This window comes from Phascolarctos cinereus, unplaced genomic scaffold (genome assembly GCF_003287225.1).
Source record: "Phascolarctos cinereus isolate Bilbo 61053 unplaced genomic scaffold, phaCin_HiC Scaffold_1;HRSCAF=81, whole genome shotgun sequence".
Taxonomy (NCBI): domain Eukaryota; kingdom Metazoa; phylum Chordata; class Mammalia; order Diprotodontia; family Phascolarctidae; genus Phascolarctos; species Phascolarctos cinereus.
In genome coordinates, this window is record NW_027555514.1 from 190,616,115 (window position 1) to 190,629,221 (window position 13,107).

At 42.6% G+C, this 13,107-nt stretch overlaps 1 protein-coding gene across 1 annotated transcript in view; it reads left to right on the top strand.

The window, feature by feature from the left end:
• The first annotated feature begins 12,387 nt into the window (after nucleotides 1–12,387).
• YBX3 (Y-box binding protein 3) overlaps nucleotides 12,388–13,107 on the top strand; it is a 33,988-nt gene continuing 33,268 nt past the window's right edge. Inside the window, exon 1 of the mRNA XM_021001593.2 lies at nucleotides 12,388–12,878. Within this exon, the coding sequence (XP_020857252.1) occupies nucleotides 12,665–12,878 (214 nt within the window). The 5' untranslated portion in view covers nucleotides 12,388–12,664. The remainder of the gene's footprint in view (nucleotides 12,879–13,107) is intronic.

A 13,107-nucleotide genomic window follows, 5' to 3' on the forward strand; every position in this document is an offset into this window, starting at 1 on the left:
CACACACACACACACACACACACGTATTTACTAGCTCCAGTTTGCTTACTTCGTGGTATTGAAAAGCCTTTTCATTGGCTGACAGAACTTAGTGTACATATAAAAGGCATAAACAGATGAAAGCTCTGTCTCTGTGTCTGTCTGTCTGTCTCTGTGTGTCTCCATCTAGCTCTGTCTCCTCTAAGGTCCTCAGGCCACCCCCCCCCCCCCCCCCCGGCTCCCCTGGCTCCCTCCAGACTCCCGGGGCTTTAAAGTGAAAAGAGAGGAGAAAGGAATCCGGTCCAGGTGCCCCTCCCTCGCCTTGTCACCACCCGGTCTCGAATGCATAAGACTTTAGTTTCCTACTCTATCTTAGTTGTGTTTATTCTTCCCTGAGGGAGTATCAGACATGGAACAACCTTGTTGAGCTTCCAAAAATTGGAAACCTCACGAGGAATTTAGGCATGAGAGTCACTAGCAGAATTTAGAATTGTAGCAGTGAACCTGGTCAGCCAGCTCAGCCCTGAGGAGTGATCTCTTTGATTCAGCCCAACAGTGAATCTTCCCGGCCATAAGGACATTGTGTTCTACAATCGAGGGAGTGCCTCCCCCAGTTTGGGGTGAGGGATAACCAGGGGTTTGCTGGAGCTGGCTTAGTCACAGACCAGTTCTTAGGAGCATTTACATCTCAGAAACTGGCAAATGCTACAAGTCAAGACTTGGTTTATTATTTTGTTAATTATCTTTTTGATTAATTGATGGAGAAAGTGGTAATAATTCACATTGAACTTAAAAGTGTGTTATGTGTACATACTTTTTGACAGCCAGTTGTTAAACATTTACTAGTACACTCCAAGGTTTAACTAATAGATGACCACTATTCTTCATTTGTAGGTTTGTCAGAACTTGAGGAAGGCACGCAGCAGGTTGGATCAACCCCTTATGTTAAACATGGACCAGAGTCTTACAGTACAAAGTCTGTGATCTGTATCACTGGAAGCAATAGCAACATCAATGAAACCATATATCCATTTGAATATTTGTGTATTGAGCACAGTGGCAAAAATAGATGAATAAAACACTTAATTCTGAGAAGTAAGGTGTTAATTGTCCTGGATCAGTTGCCCTCATTCTCTGGTCTTCACTGCCAGTGCCCATTTCCAGGAACTTCCCTGTTCCCTTCTCAGTTCCACCCTGTTTTTGGTATGTAAGCTTCTAAATGGCAGGGACTGTATTATTATTATTATTATTATTATTATTTGCTTTTATTTGTATCCTCAGCACTTAGCACAATGCCTAGCAAGTAGTAAGTGTTCAATAAACATTGTAAAAAACAACAACAACAACAACAACAACACTTTGAAAGATTTAAGATCCCTGGTCAATGTAATGAACAACCGTGAATCCAGGAGCAAAGGTGAAAACAAAAGAGAGGTGACAGAGTACAGAATGAGACATGCATTTTTTGGATAGAGCCAATGTGGGAATTTATTTTGCTTGACACATATATGAGTTTTTCTTTGTTTTTCCAGCTTTGGTGGGGGAGAGTTGGGGGAGGATGAAGGTGAAAGGGAAAGAAAATAAATGTTTATTAACTGGAAAAAAAATTTTTTAAACACCCCCCCTCCCCCCACCAAAAAAACCCCCAAACCCTTTTTGATTGATATAGTGGCAAAGAGTATCATTCCTTTTTTCCCCATAGAAATCAACAGTGATTCTTGGAGTTCAAATCACTTGACAGATGTATTCTTATACTATGACTGAGATGTTATAAGAGGTAACTATTAATTTCCCTAGAGTGTCTGTGTTGGGGGGGGAAGGGGTGGGGCAGGGCAGGGAGGGAAGCAGTATCCTTCAAGTTTAGCACTTGCAGAAGTGCTTTGGAAATGCTTTGTGATGGATCGATTGATTGAAAAGGCCTATGAGGTGTGGGCTGTTAGGTAGCAAAGTGGTTATAGTGCTGGGCCTATCTTCCTCAGTTCAAATCTGACCTCAGATACTAGCTGTGTGACCATGGGCAAGTCACTTAACCCTGTTGCCTCAGTTTCCTTATCTATAAAATGAACTTGAGAAGGAAATGGTAAACCACTCCAGTGTCTTTGCCAAGAAAACCCCAAATAGCGTCACAAAGAGTCAAAAATGACTAAATAACAACAACAAGGTATAGGTGATTGTGGATTATTTGTTATTGATGTCATTGATGCTGATGACCTCGTCTATGTATCTAGGTAGCTCAGTCCTAAGAGTGCAGCTCTGAGTGCCTCTTGCCTTAATCTAGGTGTATGTAGGACTAAGATCTCTATGGTAAACATGAAAGGATTTACTGAATGTTATTTTATGATCATGATATGTGCCCATATCTTTTTTTTTGTTTGTTTTACTTCATTTCATAATAACTTTCTTGATTCTGGTAATTGCCTTTCTCATTTGGAATATGAGACACAATAACAGAATGAACATAGTACTACTTGGGATTTCACTATCCAATAGATCTACTTTATGGCAATTAGATGAAAATATGGGCTATAAAGGGCTTGCCTGTTTTTAACTTGATTCAGTGGCAAGGAGACCAGAATTTGTGGGAAAAGGGAAGCCAATATCTATTTTATATCTAACTAATCTTTGATTTCTCTCTTTCTCAAGTTGTTTCCACTCCTGTCATACAGACACAAAATCACACACACACACACACAGTCTCATACTGCTCACCCAGTCTCACACCCAGTCTATCTGTCTCTCTCATACACAGACATATCTCTGGAGTATATGGTTTTGGGGAGAATAAAATATAAGAAAATTGGAAAAAGTAGGAGGGGGCCAGGTTACAAAGGACTTTGAATGCCAAACAAAAGATTTTATATTTGATCCCAGAGGTATGGGGAATCACTGGAGTTTGTTGAATAGTGTGTATGTGTGTGTGTGTGTGTATGTGTGTGTATATGTATGTATGAGAGAGAGAAAGAGAGAGAGAGTCAGACTTTTGTTTTAGGAATGTCAATTTGACATCTGAATGGAGGATAGACTGGTGGGGTGGGACTTAGGCAAGGAGACCAATTAGCAGGCTATTGCAATAATTCAAGTGGGATGGTGACGGCCTGCACCAGGATGGTGGCTGTGTCAGAAGAGAAAAGGGGGTATATAGGAGAGATGTTGTTGTTGGTAGAAGTGATGGACTTGGCAACTAATTGGATATGGAGTATGAAAGTAAAGAGTCTAGACTGACACAAATTAGGAACCTCTGGGACTGGGAGGATGGTGGTGCCATTGACAGAAATAGGAAAGTTAGGAAAAGGAAAGAGTTTAGAGGAAAAGATAATTAGATTTTGGACATTTTGAGTTTCAGATGTTTACAGGACAGAGAGTTCCAGATATCCAATAGGCAGTTGGAGATGTGAGGCTGGAGATCAGGAGAGAGACTAGGGCAGGGTTAATAGAGCTGAGAATCATCTGCATACTGATAATAATTAAATCCATGGGAGCTGATGAGATCACCATGTGAAATAGTATAAAGGTAAAAGTGAAGAGGGCCCAGGACAAGAAAGACACCCATCAATAGTGGGCATGACCTGGATGAAGATCCAGCAAAGGAGATTGAGAGGGGTAGTCATACAGGTAGGAGAACCAGGAGGGAGTAGTGTCACAAAAACCTAGAGAGAAGAGGGTGGTCTACAGTGCCATAGGCTGCAGAGAGGTTCAGAAGAATGAGGATTGAGAAATGTCCATTAGATTTGGCAATTAAGAGATCTGTAGTAGCTTTGGGGAGAGCAGATTCAGTTCAATGAAGTCAGAAACTAGACTATATATAATTAAGAAAAGAGTGAGAGGAAAGGAAGTGGCCTTCTCAAGAGGTTTTGGAAGAGAGATACGGGAAGATTGCTCTATAATACATCTAGGTTCTGATTAGTGTCAATAATGAAGTAGTCTCGTGGATTCCAATTCCACTTCACACTATTCAAAGTTATTATGTAAAATATGTGCTTTACAAAGACAAAGTAGACATTTAAAGTAAAGAAAGGAAAACAAACTTTACCGTGCCCAGAAGTAAAAGTCTTTAGGCTCTTATGAGGAAATCCAAGGAGCAGTAGGAAATACAGAATAATTGCCTTGAGGTCTGTAGTCCAGGGGGTAGTTTTAGCAGCAAAGCATCTGTCCTAATACTTCTCATACCTAACTGGCCCACATAACACCCCATTGTCCTGCTGCTTGCACCAGCTGATTCTGCATGGCCTTTGCCTCTCCTAGTTCTGCATAGCTCCACCAGGTCCTTCTCCAAATTCATGTATGTTCCAGGTTTCTCAAGGAGCTGGGTTCTTTGAGTTATACCTGGACTGACTTTTAATGGTTGCTTTTAGAAGTGGCCTCTCATTGTCCCTCTTTTCTTGCTGTTTTCTTTCTGATTAACTCAAAGGACCTCATACTTCATAAAGGGATCACCATGAATGGTTACCTTGAATGGCTCAGATGTTATACTTAATTTAATATCTTGTTACTGGCCCTTTTTACGTTATTAGGTCCTGGGCTTTCAGGGCAGCAAGGTGGCTCAGTAAATAGAGACACAGGCTTGGAGTCAGGAAGATCTGAGTTCAAATTTGACCTCAGACATTTACTAGCTGTGTGACTCAGGGCAAATCACTTAAATACTGTTTGCCACAGTTTCCTCAATTGTAAAATGGGTAAAAGAAAAGCACCTACTTCCAAGGGTTTTTGTGATTTTCAAATGAGATAATACTATTTGTGTCTAACAGCAGCCATCTCTAGGGCGGGGGTGGTGGAGAAGGAAGAAAAAAAGGGGAAAAGGAAATTTACATGATAACTTTATTATATATTTTAAAGGAATAGCAACTTGTATATAATAGATTTTCAGTTTTATGCGCAGTCATCTATTTTAATATACTATGTTATGAAATCCTTGTTTTATTCCATAAATTAAAAATAAAATATATATTTTTTAAGTCCTAGGGATTTTTCTGTGAGGATCATGGTGAGGTAGTATGGTATAATGGAAAAAGGACTGGCCTTAGAGTAAAGAAGATGTGAATTCATGTCACATCTCTTGTACCTTCCTAGACCCTGAGGCTGTTTTCTCCAGGGCTTAGCACTATGGCTGACACATAATAAGTTCTTAATAAATTCTTATTGACTGACTAACACACCTTACATTGGTGATCCTGGGAAAGTTACTTAACTTCTTATCCCCTCAGGGATCTAAGACTATAAATGATGGACCACAAAGGGAGTTCCCTACACAATATAATCACTGGTACAGACCAAAAGGAAAAAAAGGGAGGTATATGTGGGGGAGGGAAGGAAACAAGGAGGGTGAAGGAATTATTGGGAAACGAATTTCATGTGAAAATAAAAATACTAATAAAATATTAAAAGTATTACTTTTCAATAATGTCAATTACTGACCCTAGAAGAACCAGGCAATTAGTATATTGAAAAGTATTGGGGAATAGTGGAAAGAGGGGTGTATTTAGAGGCATAGGACCTGTGGTTGAATCCTGAATCTTCTACTTACTTCCTGTAAAATCTTGGGTAAGTCACTTAACTTTTATATGCCTCAGTTTCTTCATATGCAAAATGAGGGAGCTGGATTAAAAGGACCTCTTAGGTTCCTTCTAGCTTCAAATCTACGCGTCCATGAGTATAAATATAGTAGATTCAAATAATTATTGGAACTATTAACAAGGTTTTCTAATAACGACACCTTATATTTAAATAGTAATTACAAGATACTTACTCATATGTTATTTTATTTGATGTTCATAACAATTCTATGAGGTAGGCAGAGAAAACATTATTTTCTCTAAATTCACAGATGAAAAAATTAAGGCATCTAGAAGTTAAGTGACAGAGATAGGACTGGATATGTAGAATCTCAGAACTGTCAGGGCCTTTCAAGGTCATTTAGTCCAATTTGAACCTGGGGGTTGGGGAGGGGGGGGAGGTGGGAATCCTCTATAACATTCTTTACAAATGGACTTCCAGCCTCTGGCTTGAAGATCTTTTGGTGATAGTGTGCACTAGTGGTGTGCTGCGGCCTGTTCCTATGGGCTAGCAACCGATTGTCAAATTGTCACTGTGAGTGTCTACACCTAGAAAATTGGCAAATATTACAAATCAGGATTTGGTTTACTGCTTTGTTGGTTGTCTAGACTTAAGAGAGTGATGGTGAAAATGTTAAAATGCTGATTAAACTTTAAAATATGTGCTGTGTAAATTCTCCCCTTCCTTTTCCCCTGCCCCTGAGCCTAGAGTTTGGTTGTTAAGCATTTACCAGTTCACCAATCTACTTCCCGGGAACAACCAATTTCATAGCTTTTCTTTATATCAAGTTGAAATTTTCCTCTTTACAACTTCTACCCAATTGTTGCTAGTTCTACTATCTGAGATGAGCAGAACAAACCAAATCTCGTTTACACAGGACAATTCTTCAAATATTTGAAGAAAGTTATCAGTAGCTCATAGAGATATGGCTGAAAGGTCAGTTGGTCTAATCTTTTCATTTTACAGATGACTTCCCCTGTCTTTTCCTGACTAAAGAGTCCCAGTTTCTTCAACTAATCCTCACCTGCCAAGACCTCTAGGAACTTTATCACCTGAGTCATCATCTGGATTCTCTTAATCCTAAAATGTAGCACTCATGACTGAACACACTAGAATAATAATAAAGCAAAGTATGGGGTAGCTAAGTGGCAGTGGATAGAATACTGGGGCTGGAGTCAGGAAGATTCACCTTCCTGAGTTCAAATCTTGTCTCATACTAGCTGTGTGACCCTGGGCAAGTCACTTAACCCTGTTTGCCTCAATTTTCTCATCTGTAAAATGAGCTGGAGAATGCAATGGCAAACCACCACTCCCAAATGGGGTCATGAAGAGTCAGACATGACTGAACGGAAAAAAAAGCAAAGTATAACAAATATTTATAAAGCACTTGCCAGGTATAGTGTTACCTATTTCAATTTAATAGACCTTTATTAAGTGCCTACTATGTGTCACTGTACTAAGTGCTGGAGTGCTCACTGGAGTGACGGTGTTAAGCAACTGAGTGCTCTCCCAGTGTTCAGGAGACTATGATCTTCCGAATCTACAGCTTTGAATGGGTGTTGCAGGGTCTCCCATTGCATCCTGAGCTATCTCTAGTCATCCTGATGAATATCTGACTCTGGAGGAGAAAGTGAGGCTGGCGACCTCGTACAGTCCTCCTTCACTCAAATCAAAGTCAGTGGCAAGTCATGTCATCACCTCCCTTCTATCATGGTCCTTTTTCAGAACAAAGGACAAACACAACTGCGACAAACACAGCAATAACAACTGCTTTGTCAATTCTCTCTGCCCATGCTTCAGACGTCTCAATTCCTAGTTTGAAAAATACCGTCAAAGACTGATGACATCCACCCTAATCCAGATCCTGGGCTGTCATTAAATAGATTCCAAAGTGGCTCTGTCTATCCGCTTTCTCCTCTAGAAGGTATCATCCTCATGGTTGCCAAACTGATATTCCTCCTAAGCCACGGGCATGGGTCTGACCATGTCTATCGGCTCCTCAAGAAGTTTCAGTGGCTCCCTACTTTCATAAGGATCAAAGCAAATCCCCATTTGGCCTGTAAAACCTTTAAGAAAATCTTACTTGTCTGTGAATATATTCTATCCCCACAGTAGAATGTAAGTTCCTGGTGGGCAAGGACTATCTCAGCAAACTCAGTGCCTGGTATAGTGTCTGACACATAGCAGGCACTTAATAAATGTTTGCTGATTGATCTTAAGAAAAAGAAATTGATTTTGTGTCCAGGTTTTATTAAGCTTGGGGATAGGGACAGGATCTGTGATTTCAGTGGTCTAGAATATTTTTGTTCATTCTGTATAGTAGTTACTTAACACTACAGCATGTAGACCCAGCTGCTCGCTGCTTTTTTTGGATGAAGAAGATGAGTCCTTATGGGAGCCCTTCCAGCACAAATTCTGGGAAAGCCCAGGATGAACTAGCTCCATGATTGTGTTAGACTCTCTCAGAGGGTGGGAACTTCACCTGTTTATTTCTGAAAGCCTTGCCCAAAGGCCCTGAATTGGAATCCATTTGCCCCTTTCCCTTTTCACTCACTCAAAGTCAGTCTAGGTTTGTGAACAAGATACCCTTTCCAAAGAAAAGTCTTTGGCTTATAAATGAATTTTGTCTTCCATTGCCTTGATCAAACATGTCTTATGCAGAATAAATGCTTGTCAACAGTAAATAACAATAATCATCACCTCTTTGGACCAAAGACCAATGAATATTGGCCAGTCTGCAGTAGCCTGATCATAGTTAATCAAACTTAAAATCAGAATGATATTCATTAAGTTCTTATAGGAAGACAATTGTAGTATTCACTTGCCTCTCAGCGTTGTTATAAGGATCAAATGATGTACAATTTGCAAAGTTCTGTGCAAACCTTAAAGCACTACATAAATGCTAACTATTGTATTCTCTGTTGTTGTTCAGGGATTTCAGTTGTATCCATCCTTCCTGACCCCATTTCTTGGCAAAGATACCAGAGTAGTTTGTTATTTCCTTATCCAGCTCATTTTTACACATGAAGAACTGAAGCAAATAGGGTTAAATGACTTGCCCAGAGTCACACAGTGTTTGAGGCTAGATTTGAATTCAAGAAGATGAGTCATCCTAATTCTAAGCCCAGGGCTCTCTCCATTGTATGTGCCACATAGCTGTATTCTCTACACAGGAGCTAAGCTAAAACGAGACTGTGGATATTAGGAGGTTACAATCTAACAACTGAAGACAACAGAGGTATGATCATTAATGTTATATGTAGAAGAGAGTTCATTTTACATTTTCTGTATGTTTCTGATTTGTTTTCTGTGAATATATTTTATTTTTGGTTATCTTAGATTGGTAGAAGTCAGGAAAGAGTAGGATACAAGATAAAATAGTTCCAGTACATGCAAAGCCAATGTACTTATTGTAAGTATAGTAAGCCTTACTAAAAGCTTGTTGGTTGATTGGAGGAAATTTATCATTGCAAAGGACTGAAGTCTTTTGGGGTTTGGTGGAAGACCTTTAACCAGGATATTGTAGCATATTTTCTCCTGGTAAAGTAGAAGACACAGTTGAAGATAAAAATGGCTGGACTTCCTGCTTTTCTCCCTGTTCCTCTCTTTTATGGTTAGTAAATTCTGTTGTCCACCATAAGCACTTTCCTCTACCACCAAAATGGCATTAGATGCAAAGCTATTTGGGAGTGGTAGGTAGGAAGAAAGGTGTGAATTAGTTTTGTTTTGGGTAAAAGTCAAAGAAACTAGAGAAGGAATCAAAGTTTCTAGTTAGTTCCCAAAATTAATTCCAGAAAAGTAGATTGCTTTCTCAAACCTGTATCTATTTGGATTTAATGAGGATGACTAGCTTAGAGAGGATCTTCGTTCACAATTTCTAATACACTTTGTTTTGTGACTCTCAACTATTACCATTTAATTGTGTGTTATAACTTTCTATGTTGGTGTCTTATCCCCCTCCTAAACCATAATCTTTCTGAAGGCAGGGACTGGTTTTGCCTGAACACTATGTCCCCCAAGACATAGTACAGTTCTCTCTACACTATAGGTCCTTCATAAGACTTTACGGCATTGCATTTCACCAAGTATAAATTCTTTTCCCTGGCATTTTGAGGTGCCTTACTGTATCAATCCAACTTTATTTCTCACTACTGTTCAACATGTTTCTCTTTCTCCTTCCCCTCCCCCAAGCAAGTCTCTTCACTGTCCCACAAACAAGTCATGCTCACTCCTCCCTCTGTGCCTCAGATCATGTTACACTCCCTCCTTCTTTTTCATACTGCTAAACAACCTACAGCCCACATTTATGTAACACTTCAAAAACACTCTCTTCATGAGTCTGCCACATAAGTAGTATAATTATTATCCCCATTTTACAGCTAAGTAAACTGAAGTTCAGGAAGATGGAGTGATTTACGCCTGGTTACAAGTTTAATAGTTGGCAGAGCTGGAGATATTATCTAAGTCTTCTGACTCAGCACTTTCCCCTCACTCCTAAACAAATTTTACTCATTCTTCAAGGCCTTTGCAAATGTAGCCTCCTCTGACTTCAGGTCCTCACAGTTCTGTTTCTCTGAATACTTGTAATACTTGTACTGCAATTTACCTCTTAATTATATAGGATTAAGACAAGGATGATCCCATTGGGGCATGCATGTGCTTTGGCTCTGGGAGAGATGGGACAGAGCTGGCAATCCTTTGCTAATGGACACATAAAACCATAGGTTTCTGGTAACCCTTCCTCTGAAAAAAAAAATCCAGAACTGGGAGAATAGGCCACATGCTCAGGAAAAGTGGTTCACTAAATAGACTTCAAAAGGAAAAGTCTCTCTGTCAAGCAACACTGTACAACACTCTTAGACTTCCAGCAAAGTGGTGGGAGGAGAGGAAGGAGGATTGCACAGTGGTGGCTGCTCACACAGGGCAGTGAAAACATGTTTTCCCTAATAGATGAACTTGAGCCTAGACCTCCAGTACTTAGATGACTCTTCTTTGTTTTTAATTGCCCTGAGCACAGGTGACTGAAAAGTGATTTAGACATATGACTTTTTCTCCCCCTTGTCGGCAACCTTGGGAGTTTGAGAAGTCAGCAGGAGCTGGGTGCTAGTTGCTCAGCTTCTTTCTGCAGCTAACTACAACGCTCCTTGGAGAGGATGATCACTGACAGGAAGGTAAGCCCAAGCCTTGCTGTGGTCCACCAGAAGCTACAAATCTAGAATGAGCTGCTCGGACAGTGCAGATCCAAGGTGAAAGTGAAATGCCTGCTCAGCAGGCAAGACCTTACCAAGTGTTTCATGTTTCAGCGTTTTTAAATATCATCCTGCCAGGATGGTGTAAAAGGAGTTATGAATTATCATTTCATGCTTTGTTAATGCACCTTTTTGTATTTTCTGTGTTTTAAGCATTTCATTTTGTTGTGGAGGAAATAAATAGCTGTCTTATACTTGGTCTACTTTGTATCCTTATAATCCATTTTGGGGAAACCATAGAGAGGCATCAAAAACCCTAAGATTTAAGAGACTTTCCCTAGGGATCCAGAGTAGGGGTTGTAATGTGCTGGGATTGGAGGAGAACTTGTTTCACTTTTATCTTTGGGACTAGGATCTCTAAGGACTGAACTCTTTGTGAATCCAGATCTTGAGTGAGTCTTTCATGTTTTCGGAAATATTGTTGTTCCAAACATGATAATCTTGTAAGGTGTAATGGTCCGGTCATTCTATTTTATCCCCAACAACTTATCAAATGCTTTAATAGATGAAGAGTAGAAATCAAAAGATCTAAATCCAAATCCCAAGGAGTTAGAGCTAGCAAAGAGAATACAGTGGTCTGCAATACAGCAATGGGGGTGTGTGTGTGTGTGTGTGTGTGTGTGTGTGTGTGTGTGTGTGTGTGTTTGGAGGCAGGAGAGCTAGGGTCTGATTATATCCTGATGGGTCTGAAATGTCTACTTACCCTTATGTTACAGGATAGCGAATACACAGATGCCCCATTTAGACCCACAGACTTCAAGCTGGAAGGCATCTCAGAGGTCTTCTAGTCCATTTACAGATGAGTTAAGTGATTTGTCCAAGCCCATGAAGGTAGCAAATGTTAGAGGTGGGATCTGAACAGAAAGCCTCTGATTCCAGTTAGTGGTGTTTCCTTGAAAGTGGCTGACTTCTAAAATCCTAACTCTAAGATGCTATGACACTGGACCGTTTGAGATCTGCCAGAAAACATCTTAACCAAGGTAGTCTGTGTGGCCAGGACGCTGGGGTCCTGAGTGCAAGGATTGTCAGTCCTCTGCCTCCTCCCTTCCAGTAATAAAGGAGGCAAGAGGACAGGTATTGAGAGTCATGAAGCGACCTTTTTCGCTGTACTTCTATTAAGCACCTTGGGTAAAATCACTCAGTCTCTCTGGAACTCAGTTTCTTCATCCCAAAATCTTGGGGTTTGGACTGGATGGGCTCTAAGGTCCCCCCCTCCAGCTCTAGGGACTTCCTGTCTCCCCCGTCCAGATCTAGGGACCTCGGGTTGCTCCCCCCGGCCCCCATTACAGCGCTGGGGACTTCGGATCCCCCACTCCAGCAATTCAAACTTCCCCGTCCCCGCGGGGAGCCCACTCTTATAAAGGAGACGTGAAGTCCTCGGGGTTGGGTTCAAGTGGTAGCTCTGACCAAGACTTAGAACTTAAGCAGAAGTCCCATCCCGGAGAGAGGTGGTTCTTCCCAAAGGGCCCTCGGCGTCCCCTTTAAATGCTAATGAGGACTCGCCCCGGCTGGCAGCAAAAGAGCCCGAGCTTCTCTTCCCTCCTCCCACCATTGCCCCCACCCCACCCGGCCCCGCCCGGTCCGGCCCGCCCCGCCTCTTCCCCCCTTCCCTCTCCCCACCCCCTCCCGGGCACCTAGAAAAACTTGAGCTGGCCATTTTCCGGGCAGTAAGATCGAGTGCGCGCGCCGCCCCGACAGCTCGAGCCGCCGCTGGCAACATCCCCGCGTCCAGCCCCGACGCGACACCAGCCCCCTCCCCGAGCCCCGGGCCGCCTCCCCCGGCGTCTCCAGCATCAGCCGCAGCCTCGCCGGCCCAGCTGCCACCACTACCACCAACCTCCGACCAACCGCCGCGGGTGGCCGAGGGAAGAGCGACGGACAGCGGCATGAGCGAGGCGGCCGAGACCACCCCCCAGCCCCAGGCCCCGGCGGCCCCGGCGGCGGCCCCAGACCCCGCGCCCAAGAGCCCGGCGAGCAGCGGCGCCCCCCCGGCCACCTCCGTCCAGGGGAGCAACCCCAGTGGCGATGCGGCGGCCGCGCCGGCCCCCGCCCCAGCCGCCGCCTCCGCAACCACGGAAGACCCGGAAAAGAAAGTTCTCGGTGAGAGCCCCTGTCCCAGGGCGCGCGGGGCAGTGGGGTGCTGGCTGCCCCCGGGAGAGCGCGGCTCCACGTGGGGGGTCCGAAGGAGTCCAGAGCTGCAAGCACGTGCTGGCTAACTGGGTTCTGCGCGTGTGAGTGTGCGCACGTGTGAGTGCGAGAGAGTGTGTGTGTGTGTGTGTGTGTGTGTGTGTGTGTGTGTGTGTGTGTGTGTGGTTGACAAGCGTCCACC